At 31.1% G+C, this 14,773-nt stretch overlaps 1 protein-coding gene across 1 annotated transcript; it reads left to right on the top strand.

Annotated features, from left to right (window-relative positions):
- The first annotated feature begins 8,924 nt into the window (after positions 1-8,924).
- On the top strand, positions 8,925-12,994 carry LOC111240888. The gene is made up of 6 exons (XM_022776868.1): positions 8,925-8,956; positions 9,067-9,234; positions 9,402-9,469; positions 10,960-11,036; positions 11,158-11,216; positions 12,764-12,994. The coding sequence occupies exons 1-6, from the start codon at positions 8,925-8,927 to the stop codon at positions 12,837-12,839; spliced, it is 480 nt and encodes a 159-aa protein (XP_022632589.1). The 3' UTR covers positions 12,840-12,994.
- Positions 12,995-14,773: the final 1,779 nt, after the last annotated feature.

Genomic DNA, 14,773 nt, shown 5'->3' with positions numbered 1-14,773 from the left:
GATGGTGGTTATTTGGAATACAAACTATAGTAAACAAATTAACTCTGATTTTTGTGCATTGAGGAGGATAATTGATGTCAAACTGTAAGGAACTAACTATTTTTGCTAATAAAACTTGTTCTGAATGAGCTGCATCTTCTGTAACACTGAAAGAAGTTTTGTAACATCAATGTATATTCTTGGACACGCTTAAGCCTTTATGCTTAATTTTCAACATATTATCGACAGCACTACATAGCCTTTTACAGAAGTTTCTGGCAAAACTTTTCGTGATTCTCCAACAGTTATACATGTTTTCTTTCTGTCATTTCAACAATAGCAAACACAATGCACAAATATATATATATTATTTGTATATATACATAAATGTGTGTGCTTTTATAGAGAAAAATAGATTGATTCAATTGCATCTACGTGACATTTTTAATCTGTTTACGTATAATTTATTTTTCGCAGTTTTAACCGGTGAATTATAATTACTTGATGGTGTGTTAAACTGTATAAAATGATTGGAAAGTAAGGTGGTAATTAAAAAGTTTAAATTTGTATATATTTTAACAATTATGTATTATGTTAACTTTGGTAAAAATAAATGTGAAGTAGAATAGTTATATAATGATATAATTTTTTTTTGTATAAATAAACGGGTTAATAAGAACTGTTAATTTAACCGTAAGTTTTGAAAATAAACTATTTAATTAAAAGTTATAAAGTATGTCGTCATAGGTACTTGTTATTATGTTATATATAATTTTACAATTATTGAGAATGATGATAATCTTTTTTAGTCATGCTATGTGCAAAAACTGAAACTGATGGTCTCATTTCTTCATCGTCTATTTTTGTATGTGTAATTCTGATTCAAAATTATGTAAATGATTTTCCTTTCAGAAAATTATGTTACGACTTCGCCATGTCATTTTGTTGTTCTAGTTATATATTGTTATATTGAAGTGATCATTAAAAATAAAAAATGATAACTGTATACATTTATCAAGTGAAAATTTGTACTTTTCTTTTATTATGATATTTAGAAATTTCAGTTGTGAGATGACTTCTGATTAATTTACATTTTAGATAGAAGATATCATTGTATAGCATAGCATGCAGAAGTTGTCTAGTGGCAACTTTAATATTCTTAAATTTTTAATTAGACTTCTTATTTCCTTTTTAATTATATTACTGTTATTTTATAAAGATAGTGTTTAAGGTTTTTTTTAAGTTGAAATATCTAATTATTTCATTTTATTAATGATGGTATTTATATAAATTATAATCCACCTATTATAGTAAAATTATAAATATGATTATACTTTCCATATCAATTGAATCCACAATCTATATAAAAAGTGATATGACGATAATTTTGTAATAAATTTTAAATATATACTTCTTATATTGGTTGGATCCATAATATGTATAGAAAGTGGTATACTAATAATTTTTTAATAAATTACATACTTTTAGATTTATAATCAAGTTTTAAGACGATTTTCATGAAAACTTGTTTTGTGTTAAAACTTTTATAATTTAGTAGTTTTGTGTATAGGGTGTTATTTATCCTTGATTCCATGTATTGTATGCTTTAAAGTTTATTTTGAAATCAGAAAGACTCTACAATGATCGATTAACATTTAAGATAATCGATTATCACAGAGAGGTTTTTGAAAATAGCTAAAAACTCATTTTGTCTCTAGAATAATCTATTACATACTAACGATAATCGATTATCCATAACCAAACATGACTTACCATAATCGATTATCGCGACTAGCCGTTGGAGTTTTTAGGCATGTTTTTGACCGTTGTGCATTCATCAAATGCATAATCAATTATCATAAGTGGATAATCAATTATCACGTGTTAAATAGTTGACAACGAATTTTTGGAGGTATCATTGAGTGAGATCTCTATATATTAAGTTGGGATTCTCATTCTAACATACAAAACATACAAAAATCTTATCTGTTTGCTTGTACGTTGTGATAAGTGTGTTATAGGGTTTGTGTAACCCTTGTGTTGAGGCTTTGAGAACTTGGTGTTGGCATAGAGCGAGAACGATGAACCTGGTTTGTGATTGAGTGTTGTTGTTGCTGCTGAGTGAAGCCTTGTCATCCTTTGTGAAGATTCAAAGGAGGTGGTCATCCTTCGTGAAACATTTGAAGGAGGTTTTAATTTCTTGTGGCTTTTAGGGGAAGTGAGTTTCATCTCTTGTGATAACAAAAAAGGTGTTCTAAACCTTAAAATTGTTATTTTCATTGTGATTGTAATAGTTTGTTAGTTTTGTGATAGTGGATCGTTAATCCTCGTTTGAGATTAACAATTGGATGTAGGATCCTTGTGATCTGAACTAGTATAAAATTATTGATGCAATTTTCTCTCTTTCTTACACTCTTTATATTTGTTTTAGAAAAAGAGATGAAGAAGAAGAAGACGATGATGATGAAGAAGAGATGAATATGAAGATATATCATCATCAATAAAGCAAGGAAATCTCTTTGATCTATTAAAGCAAAATTCCTTAAACCAAGGAAAAAGAGAAAGAGAAGAGCTCAAGAAAAGAAGGATACTCTCAAGCTTCATCAGAACATCCACTTGAAGAAAGAAGGGAGTAATCAAGTGAAACACTGAGAAGTTCTCTCAAGCCTAATTGTAATATCTACTTACCTATGTAAGGAAAGAGAAAAGAGAAAAAGAAAAAAAGTGAAAAAGGAAAGTCAAGCAACACTCTTGAGCTTCATTGTATTATTTGCCTACTTTTGTAAGATGAGAGAAAAAAGTGAGGAGAGAAGTACCTGCAAAGTGTTTAAACTGCACTGTATTGTATTCACAACCTTTCTGCGAGAGCAATGGTCTAAATGACTTGTAAGCAATAGTTGATTACAACTCTGGAGAGAATCAAAACACTTGCAACTTAGCTTTAGAGACTTAAGGAAATATAGTCAGCGTATCAGATGATACCGAAATTGTCTAGTACCAAGGGTAGTGCGAATACTCAACTAGTCTAGGATAACTGAAGGTCATTCGCTGACTAGGTATACTAGGAGAGGTGAAGAGTATTGCCCAATCAAGAGTAGGTGAAACTCAACTAGACGATATTAGTGGATACAAGGATCGTCTAGGGATACCAAGAGTGGTGCAAACACTCATCCAATCTAGGGTAACAAGAGGTTATTCATTGATTGAGGATACTAGGAGTGATATGAATATTCATCCAGTCTAGGGTAACAAGAGGTTATTCGCTGAATGAAGATATTGGGAGTAGTGCGAATACTCATTCAATCAAGGGTAATTAACAACTACTTGTTGATTGAGAAACCAGGAATGATGAGAATACTGAACTAGTCTACTACGACAACTTGAGGTTATTCACTAACCAGGGATACCAAGAGTGATGAAGAATACTTCACAACCAAGAGTGGTGAAAAATACTTCACAATCAGGAGTGGATAATATTCAACTAGGCGATGTATCACAAGTGATATTGGAAGCGTCTAGGGATACTAGGATTGGTGAATAATACTACGCAATCATGAGTGAGTTAGACTCAACTAGTCAGAAGTAAGAATGGTTACTCAATAGGACTAGGAACATCAGGAGTGGTTTAAAACACTCATTTGTACTTTGTTGAATATTTAATGGAACCCTCTAAGTTAACTTAGAGGAGAATTGGACGTACCTCTAACAAGTAAACCAATATAAAAGTTGTTTGTGTGCTTCAATCTTTACAATAAATGACCAAATCTTGATAAAGGCAACCATTCTTAAAGCTTAAGTTAGCTTTAAGTTTTCAACTAGCGTTTACGTCATCAATTTATTACTGCTCAAATATCTTTTGGAGAATTTTAAGTTAGTTCTGTAAACGATCTTTAAGGAATTGCATTTATAGATAAAGCATAACTAACTCACAACTGCTATGTACATCATACTTACTCCTTTAAGCCACCAAAAAGAATACGAAAACACTATTCACCGCCCCCTGCCCCCCTTCAAGTGTTTTCTCACAACTTCAATTGGTATCAAAGCCAACCTCGTTGAGCAAATTCTTAACAGAACTCGAGGCAACGGTTTAAAAAGGCTTGTGGATCAAAGGTTAAGAATCATCTAAGGAGCATGATGTACAGGAGACAAAACAAGGAAGTAAAAGGAGCAACCTCCTCATCTCCAACAATTCAAGGATAATTAAGGAAGTCACAGAGACAAGCTCAGTATCTTTGACAAGGAAACTTCTCTCTCTCTTTTCATCCTAATAAAAAAGGTGCTCGATCCTTAGAAAGGCTGAAGTCATGAAGAATTCCTCTACAACCAATTGACCAAATAAGCCATTTGATCAACCAACAAGCTCTCTAGATTTGAGAAGGAGTCAATGCTTTTAAGTACAAGAAGGGAGTTGGGTAAGTCTATGGAGAATATTAAAGGAAGAGCATGAAATTCAGAGGAAAAGCTTCCAGCACTCATTCGAGAAAGACGAACAACATAAAAAAAAAGGTGACTCCACGATAAGGTCAAAGAAAGTATATGTCACAAAAAGTCAAGTTGATAAAATTGTTTGCAAAGGAATCAAATTTGGAAGCCAACTCAACAACTGAGACAAGAAGTTTAAAGCTAAGGAGAAATATGTATGAGCTTCATTCTCTCTCTAAATTTGGAACTGCTTTAGATAACAATATAACTACCTAAGAAAATATCAAATGCAATAAAGTGGATGCATGGCATGTTAGCTGTCATATCGGTGCGACAGAATGGTTAATGTGTTCAATAAACCAAGAAGGGGTGAATTGGTTTTTTATTGCAAATCGTTCTTTTAATAATTTTCTCAAGTAAATATAAATTCCTTAAATCAATTTAATCAAATTTAAAGAGTAAGGAAGAGAGAATTAAACAGATTTAAAAAATTTAAATAAGTAATTTTTATACTGAGAATTAATGATCCACTAGGATAAACCAAAAAACTATTACAATAACAAAGAAAATAAACAAGTTGAAGGTTAGAACACTTCTCCTGTTACCCCAAAAGATGAAATTCACTTCCCCTACAACTCACAAGGGATGAACACCTCTTCCAAGTGCTTCACGAAGGATGACCACCTCCTTTGAATCTTCACAAAGAATGACAAACTTTCAACTCAACCATAACAATAACACTCAATCACACTCCCAATGAAAGTTCTTGCTCTATGCCAAACGCCAAGTTCACAAAGCCACAACACAAGGGTTACACAAACCCTAGAACACTTGTTTGAAAATTCTCATAATTGCTCGTAGTTATCGATTATGGAAAGTCAAAATCAATTATTGATAATCGATTATCATTAGTTGGTAATCGATTATCTAGAGTACAAAATGAGATTTTCTTATTCAAAACGCATTTAAACACAATTTAATGCAAACAATACATAGAATAAAAGATAAACACACCCTATACATCAATCTACTAAATTATAAAAGCTTTAAGAGCAAGTCTTCATGAGGATATTTCCTTGCAAGATGAACCCCATCTGACGAAGAGTAGAACTTCCAATCTTGTTCCCGGGATGAGTGCTCTAGAATGCCTCAGTTGAGACATCTACTCCCTTATATTCACAAATTCTAGAAACCAACAAAGCATAGGGAAGAGTAAAATGGTCGCTGACGTGACAACGCTCTTGAAGTCCTAATTATAATTCTAAAATTTGCCCTGAAAATACTAATGGGAATAATTAAGCTGAGATAATTTAAATTAATTAAAATATGAATTATTGGTCAAATTAAGCCTAAATAGCAAAATTGAGAGGATAATGGACAGTTAAACACAATTTACTAATTATTTTCTATGTAGAAAGCTAAGTGAATAAGACATAATAATGATTCATCAAAATAGACCACACTTAGTCTTTTGGACTCCTGGGCAAAATCAAGACGCTGATCAAGGAATAAATCGAAAGACATTAAGAAAGTGACACAACCTAAGGACACAAAAACAAAAAGACACACAAGTAAGCAAACACATTTATACAATTCTCAATAAATCTTGGAAAAAGAAAATGAGTAGACAACATCAACACACAAAGAATTAGAAAAATCAGATAAAAATCATCCAAACAATTTAAGACATATGATAACATAATCAATCAGCTCAATAGGTTTTGGACACTGTGAACTCTATGTATTTTTATGTGCACGTAAGGTAGAAAGCAGTGCACGTAAGACGAGGAGGCAAAAGACACTTACTGATTTTATGGATTTCACATTTTTCTTTGTTTTTTGGGGTTTGGTATTCTGTAACCATTGGAGCATCATGGATACTCACTAAGTTTTCTTTGCAATGGATATTGGTTGATTCTTCTCATTCCTTTAATCTGTATTTATTTCCACTCATGTTAATGTTAAGATATACTAAATATTCTATTAAAGGATATTAGGCAATCAAATATTGTGTTAGTTATAATTTAGATATTATTTTAATTTGTGCAAATTTGTGTACCTGTCATTTCTTTAATAGATGAAGAATTATAGGATCCTTATATGTATATATATGGTACTTTACTTTTTGAAATAATACATCAGAATTATTCTTTAAACCTTTTATTAGTTACTTTGCAGTTTAGTTTAGTTTTCAGTTTTTAGATTTTCTAATTTCTGAAGTTTGGAGCTTCTCTTCTTTAATTCCAATTCTGTAATGCCATTCAATCATCTCTGCTGCTAGTGTTGTTGCTTATTCAAATCCACGTTTCTGCATTGCTTTTCAATCTCAGTTCATGTTCGAATCCTATTCCACATTAACTCTGCTTGCTATGTCTTTTTGTTCATTGCTATAGTTTCTGTTTTCTGTTTATGATTAGTTGTTGTTTTTAGTTTACTTAGTTTACCTATATATTAAACATATACATACATTAATTTTACATTTTATCGTTTTTATCAATTGTTAATACACATTTGAAGTGAAGAATAATAAAACTTACTTGTTATTAAAATGTTTTATTGAGGTAAATGTCTTGACAATACACTTACAAAATCTCTATTATATTCTATATATAATGGTAAAAGTGAAAATTTATAGTTTCAAAAAATAACTTTCGAAACATCTTGATTTGTGTTCAACTTATTCAACCTATACCAAATGCATGTATGTGTTCTTTAACTAATAATTAAGTTCGAATTGTTTCTAAATCTCCTTTCTTTAAAAACCTTTCCAACGATTTTTCTTCCTTGACTCTTTTTGAACAATACGTTTTCTAGGGAGGTTGATCTCTCTCGAATTCAATTCGAAATTAACCTTTTGTATATATTTTTATATTTCATATTTTATCTAAATCTTCAAAAAATATTTATTTATTTTATGACACATATTTATATTTATACTTGTATTTAATCAATGATAATATTTTCTATCAAATATGAGACAAGATCGAATCATCTAATAATAGTATTATAAAAAATCATTAGATAACAACTAATTTAAAAATAAAAAATAATTAATCATTATTAACTAAATTATATAACATTTTTATAAAATAAAATTATTAATATTTAAAATAATCTTTATTATCAATAATAAAAGTTATAATTTATTTATGAATAAAAAAATAATATACTTTCTAATATTAGATTTTAAGTTAATTTTTAAATTTTAAATTAGTATTTAATAAGGGCTAATTTAGAATGATAGTAAGTAACTAAAATTTTAAAAACTAATAGTAGAATCTAATTTTAGATGCAAATTTAAAAACTTTATATTATAATAGAAATTATATTAGTTATTAATAACTTTTCATTATTAAAATAGTATCTAACTTAATATAGTGATTGAGATTTTTTATTTTTATTTTAGTAACTATTTAACAATTTTTTTAATGTAAAATTTATTTGTTTGTCTCAATCCACTATACTTTTTACTTTCTTTTTAAATTCAGAATCTCGATGAACACCATAGAGTAGAATATAGAAAAGTCAACTTGCCTGCTGCCTTGTAACTTGATTTAAAAATAGTAAAGGTGTGTATAGTATTTTGTTTAATATGACATTAAATTTAAGTTAAAAACAAATACAACTTATTAATCATATTGCTTGCTATTTAATATTACTATTCTGCATGATTTTGCTTTTAAAAAAGAAAGTGGATGCTTATCAGATAAGAACTGTCGGTTCCCCCTTTGCTGCAGACATTTGTGTCAAGGAATAAGAAGGCGATATTTTATTTTATGTGATAAATTATTTTATCAACATCGTCTTTATACTTGACAAATACTAGTTTAATTTTTAAATTAAATGTTTATTATTAACTACAATAATGGCGTTTTCATAGTCAAATTATTTTAATCAGATTTCTTAAATACGTACTTGGCACTAAAAGAAACGTGTATTTTGATATTTGAGACTCTACGGGTGCGTGTAACATCTTGTGCTTGGTGAAGTGATTATGATAACGGCGTGAGATAGATATAATATATTTAATTTAAAACAATGTGCGGAAACGATAAACTATGAACTCTATGTAAGTTGATTGACTGATGACATTTCAATGTGTTAAACAAATATGGTAAATGAATCCTCAAATAAGTTGTTGCTTTATGATAGATAAGGTGTTGGATCACATCATATGAATTAGGTTTTCCCTTCTAATAGACAATTTTATTTGGATAATGTTTTAAGAAATATTATTAAAACCAAAAGTTCAAAAGAAACAGAATATTTTCTAACTTCAAATTACTTTTGTTCAATGAGTTTAATGTCCTCTTAAAAAATAGACGTTTTATGAATTAATTTAAACAATATTGTATTTTGTTTTATTTTTTTAAATGTATATTAAAAATTTCATTAGTGGAAATATAAGATATTATGTCGACCAATTATGATGGGTGAAAATTATCCATTATAATAGGTTGATCGGTGACAGAATTATAATAAAAGTTAGACATGACGTATTTTTGTATATCAATAATAATATGGAACATGGTGACAAACCTATTATTACGAGGTTATGGACACCTGTCATAAGGTTGAAATTTTTTTAATGTATTATGACTGATGTTTAGAAACCAATCATAATATCTCTATCTTTCTCTGATTTTTCCATTTCCCATTCAGTCTCGCTATCTCACGTTCGCCCCTAATTTCTCTTCTCTCTCTCTTCCTCACTCTCCTTCGTTGTGATACATTTCTCATTCATGTAGGCTCACAAGAGCGTTTCTCTCGTCTCCATCATCAAAGGCTCTCGCTGCCTCTCCATCATCTCGTTGAACCACAATTCAAGCGGTAAGCACTTTCCTTTATCTCTCAGCCTCTCACTTCCATCTTTCACCCTTTATTGTTAGGGTTTTTTCGTATCTTCATCTTCTCACCTTTTGACCGACTGTTTTGCCTTTTCCTTCATTTTTCATCGATTGAAATTGGTTCCCTCATTGTTTGTTCTGGTCAAGCAGTGTTTCGACCCGCTTTAAAGAAAGCTTCATAGGAGTGGAGGTAGAAGTTAACCTAGGTTCTTTGAAAGGTTAATTTTAGTTTATGCAAGTATCTCAATTCGCTTTAGTTTTGCATTTTCTTCTCTTACACGCACTTATTGAGAAATTTATAGAAACACGACATACGTTAGTTTATGGTTTTGTGTGTTTTGCTTGCGTGACGAATGTGTATGCAACTTTTGAAACTGAGAAGGAACATTGCTTTTCTGTTGAAAATTCAATTTCGAATTCTTAACTTAGTCTTTCATAGAGTTCTATAACCAAGTTACTATTCTCTAGTTCGATAACTTTAATAAATTAAAAGTATAATAAGAAAACAATAAAATCTAAAAAATAGTATTGTTCCTTATTTTCTTAAACAAGATATTTAAGAAATAGAAATAGAGAATTTCATTAAAAATGCTAATGATATAAATTTCCATGTAGATAACAGAAATAAAATTATTTAAAGATTTTGCTCTTATTTTGTCAAATCTTCTCCGCATCTTGCAGGAAACGCCAAGTACAAACAGTCTTTGTCAAATTTGCTCTTATTTTGGTATCAAACATTTTTACTTCCATAATAGATTATTGCGTGGTGCATCATCTGCTTCATCAAATTCATTGTTGGTTTCTACTGTTGTGTAATTCTACTTTCAAAAGCAATGCTCATAACATGTTTGTTACAATGTCTGAACCATATCATGCTTGTGCTGTCTCCTAGAATACTAGCCCCCTTGCTCTTGACCATGCTTGCTTTCTTCTATCTGCCATTGTCCTTTATTTATGTTTCTGGGGTTTATTCAGTTAACTCAAAATTGTGTGGGCAATTAATTTAGGTTTTGTGCGGATATCCTTTGACAATTTTCTGACCGATTGACTTTATGCTTGAATTTTAACAATAATGTTAGGTTTTTCACTTGCCAATCTATGTTCACATTATGTGTCTGAATATTTGAAGGTCTTGTGTTGTTCAAGCTTTGATTTAAATCATTCTGGGAACTATAAAACTCTGTACCTTTCCCAGTTGAGAACATTATTTTAGTCTCCGCTAGGTTCCACCATTCTTTGAGAGACTGGAACATGTGTTTGGGAAGACAATATTTTCAACCTCTTATCTTAGCTAGCGGGTTTCGCTATTTAACTATTGACATTCTTCATTCTACAAGTGAGCATTCGCTTTTCAATTACTGTCATCAGTTATTACTATAAGTTCTGAAATTCCGAACAACTTGTTTTGGCAGATATGTCAAAAGATAAATTTTATAGGCTAAAATGACCAAGTTCAATATCTACAAATACTTAGAAAGTGCTTACACGAAACAGAGATTGACAGATAACCCTGTTCTTCAACTTGAATACATAGTATAATTGACTGTGATTGTTTAATTTCTATTATTGTTAATATCACAAATCCAGAAAAGAGTACTGGCCCCAATTTTGGAACACAGGATATTTATAATTGCTGCATAATAGACTTTGAGGTTGTTTTTGTAATTTCCAATAAGCTGACTTTATATTAATGTGTTCTATTGCTCAGTCATTGATTACAATTACAACCAAGTATTGATTAGGGTTCCTCCTACAAGTTATCAATTTGAAGATTCCATCTCTAAGGTATTAATTTTTATCCTTCATGTCTTTGTAATTTATTGTCTTTTAGTTGTATTATTTTGTAATTGTTCATGTTTTTTCTTTCAAATATGGTTATTAGAATGAAATTATTCTTTTTATTTAGTTGGTAAAGATGTTCGAAAAAGCTGGTAAAGAGGTTTATTTAACACCTTACTTGCATCAGTAAGTACACGATTTTTGAATTCTTCATGACTAGTTTAAAAATTTCTTTTGTTGAGATTGTTGATAAGGAGAGCACTAGTTTAGCTAAACCTTACAATCTCACAGTGCTTCTGGTTTTTGATGATGACAACACATTATTAATAACACATGTACTGATATGTGTTACATGTTCATTACTTTCATATGTATGAATTCTTGAAGAACATGTTTGTGTTGATTCTGTCTATGTGTGCATATTGACTGCTTTCTACATGAGATATCATCTGTTATTGCATAACATACGTTTTAGAAAAGAAAACCACATGCACTTTGATTGAACTTATATTGTGTGGCAAAACTACAAGTTTTAAGTTGACTTCATTATGAAGCAAGTCGACTAAAACTCATGACTTTGCACAAATCTTCAAAAACAGTGTTGTGTGTATTTTTGCAAAGAAATATTTTCAAAACTGCATTGAAGTGACATAGTCGACTACATTGAAGTGACATAGTCGACTACGTTCTGGGAACTTTGAGGATTGTTCAAAGTTGACAAAGACTCCATGAGAGGGGATATCTTGCTGCTGTTGTGATTACAGAAAAGCAAATGCATTTTGGTGATATGAGTAGCCAAATCAATTCCTTTAAGCTATCCTTCAACTGTATAGTCCCATACCTATACAGTCTCTAGATCCCTCTCATTCCGATGTATGTTCGATTCATCCATGTACCCCTTCCACTAGAAGGCTGCCAGGAGCCGCTCCTTGTTTGTGCCCCCTGCACCATGCCTCTTGCACCGACGATCACTCCCCGCCCTTGTCAGTGCCCGGGTGTCACATGCCCACCAACTTCCGTCTGGTTCGTCCTCGAACCACACCGTACTGGGAGAGGCTAGGCTCTGATACCATTTGTAACGCCCCGACAACTTACAGGGACTGTTGACTGCCCCCACACATCACCAAAATGCATTTGCTTTTCTGTAGCCTAACCCATAAGAACTCCATGGTTAAGCGTGCTTAGCCTGGAGTAATTTTGGGATGGGTGACCTTCCAGGAAGTCTTCCTGGAAAGTGTGTGAGTGAGGACAAAGCACACTGGAAAGCCTCGTGGTGATGTGTGGGGACAGTCAACAGTCCCTGTAAGTTGCCGGGGCGTCACACCGGGTGTTCCATCTGTCTCTAGGAAGAAGATTCATCACACCTAATGTAAGAGAAGTTGACCTTTGTTTTTGTGTTTTGTGATTGCTATTTTTATGAGGAATTGGTTGTGTTGTTGGTTTTATAAAATTTGGTTTAGCAAAATTGATCAAAGCTACATGGTGCAAAGGCTAGCTAAAGTGTAATATGATATTTTGTGTTGGGGTTTGAATGAGTCTTGATTATCTGTATTTAATTTGCAGTGTCGACGTCAATTGGGCAACTATGAGTGTAAGTATTATGTAATGAAACACATGCATACCATTATTTGTACCAACATTATTGAGTCATGGAGTAATGTGTTAAAAAACTAACTAAATACTTATTCAACTATTCATTACAATATTGTTTTAACTCTATATTTTATTTGTAGATCTTTAATGATTCATTTCCAATGGAAGTTGCCGACATTAAAGACATTAGAAGGAACTGGACTTCTTTTAGTTTAAGTGTTAGTAGAAACTTGACTACAATTCAAAAGTGTATGTACATTAATGTAATATTTAGATTTAATATATAGTTTCATGTATAAATGATGTATTAAATATTATTAGACAATTTAGTGTTTGAAATGAATTCTATTTTATTAGGTGAGATGATAATACAGGAATATGATTATAATTTCATTGGATGTCAATTGTAATAATCAATTTTTTTCTTAAAAAAACATATATTGTGACGTATTAAACAATGTACGTCATAATACATTAATTATGAAAACCATTTATTATGATAGGTGAAAATATTATGATTGGTAAAATACATACGTCTTAATACATCATATATTAGACATAATAAACTATGCATATTATGACTGGTTACAGAAATTACGTCATAATATGTTCAAGTTATTATGACGTAAATTTCTGCTATGTCATAAAATGCACAGACCTACTATAATGTCCGAAACTATGTCTCAGTTTACTCGTCATAATATGTCATTTTTGTACGTCATAAAATGCAATTTTTGTACTAGTGATTCTTAAAAAGACCTAATAATTATGGTTATAAAAGTCAAGTGTATAAGAACCTTAAACATAGTTAAGTAAAAATAATTTTTAAAAAATAAAATGGATTATATTATTAATAAAAGTCAAGTTTATAAATATAATTATTAGTTAATTAAATTTTATTTATTATAAAGACTATCATTTCTCTAAATCTACTTTTTTTTTTCTCATTTCTTTCAAAAATTATGATGATTCTATACTTTATTATTTGAAGATTAGAGCATGTCATAAAATTTTTGGTGTCAACCTATAATCTTATTCGAATAGTTTTTTAAACAAAGTTAATATTTTGCTTTATTCTTGCTTTTTTAAGAAATTTGTTCACATAGAGGTGTTTAGGTGTTTGCATGTGGCGTTAAAGGAATCAAAATGAATCATTGTTTGACAAGGATTGTTAGAATAAGCTTTGATCGTTGATAAGAGTTCTAATGGCATACACCCTAACCATGACCCAAATGCATTCAACATATAGGACCTAGAAAGGTGATTTTGAGTAGCAGTTTGATTTTAAGTTAAATTTGAGTTTTATCATATTTCAATTCATCAAACAAAGTTGCTAAAGTGGTTAGTTTTGATCTACAATTGCTGTTGTGTAATTTTGAATCTCAAACCACCAATTTTTGGGTCTTTGTTTGAGTCTAATTTTGTCCATTTCTGAATCTGTTTGGCATTTAGACCATGGTTGAACATCTTGCAATTTTATTTCCTTGCAGAAATCTGTTACCAAACCTGCAGCCCACCAGGAATTGGACTGCATGGCAGAAGCCTGGAGTAAGCAAACTGAATTTTCTTCTAAGTTTTATAACTTGGTCGTCCGTGAGGACAACGAAAAAAGCAACGACATTTGTAGAGTTTGTGGGGAAAGGGGAAATCTTCTTTGTTGCGATGGTTGCCCATCAACTTTTCATCAGAGCTGCCTAGGTATACAAGTATGTACCTTCATTTCTAGAGTTCTGGAACCCTTTTTTTTATCATTATTTCACATAACTTATTGTATTGGATTTTTTGATTGTGCATTTTTAATTGAATTGTTCTATTCTTCGAAGACCATTCTTTAATCACCTCTACCTGCCACCTACATCACCACCATGAATCTTCATCTTCTCCCAATAGAACCACCCTGATTCCACACTTGAAACCCACAAAAAAATCCCAAACTGAAAGAACTCTAAAAACATAAATTACCACCGTGACAATTTCTACATTATCGCTCCTCGCCACCACAGAGCATCAACAGTGTCGTGGAGGAGAAGAAGCAAACCCTATTGCGAAAAGAGGGCTCGAACCCTAGCGTAACCTTCCTTGTTGCTGTCACGTAACCTGCCTCCATCAACCTTCGTGTTTGCTTTTCTCAACCATCAACAACCCCAACC

This window comes from Vigna radiata, unplaced genomic scaffold (assembly GCF_000741045.1).
Source record: "Vigna radiata var. radiata cultivar VC1973A unplaced genomic scaffold, Vradiata_ver6 scaffold_146, whole genome shotgun sequence".
Lineage (NCBI taxonomy): Eukaryota > Viridiplantae > Streptophyta > Magnoliopsida > Fabales > Fabaceae > Vigna > Vigna radiata.
The sequence above is the reverse complement of the archived record's forward strand: the minus strand, read 5'-3'. Positions and strand labels throughout refer to the sequence as shown.

Bases quoted from the DNA above. Each gene is read 5' to 3' on its own strand.
- LOC111240888 (XM_022776868.1), top strand. From the start codon at position 8,925: ATGGAACATGGTGACAAACCTATTATTACGAG. The intron at 9,235-9,401 runs GTAAGCACTTTC...CTGGTCAAGCAG, and splicing joins GTTGAACCACAATTCAAGCG to TGTTTCGACCCGCTTTAAAG. The intron at 11,217-12,763 runs GTAAGTACACGA...TTTTATTTGTAG, and splicing joins TTAACACCTTACTTGCATCA to ATCTTTAATGATTCATTTCC.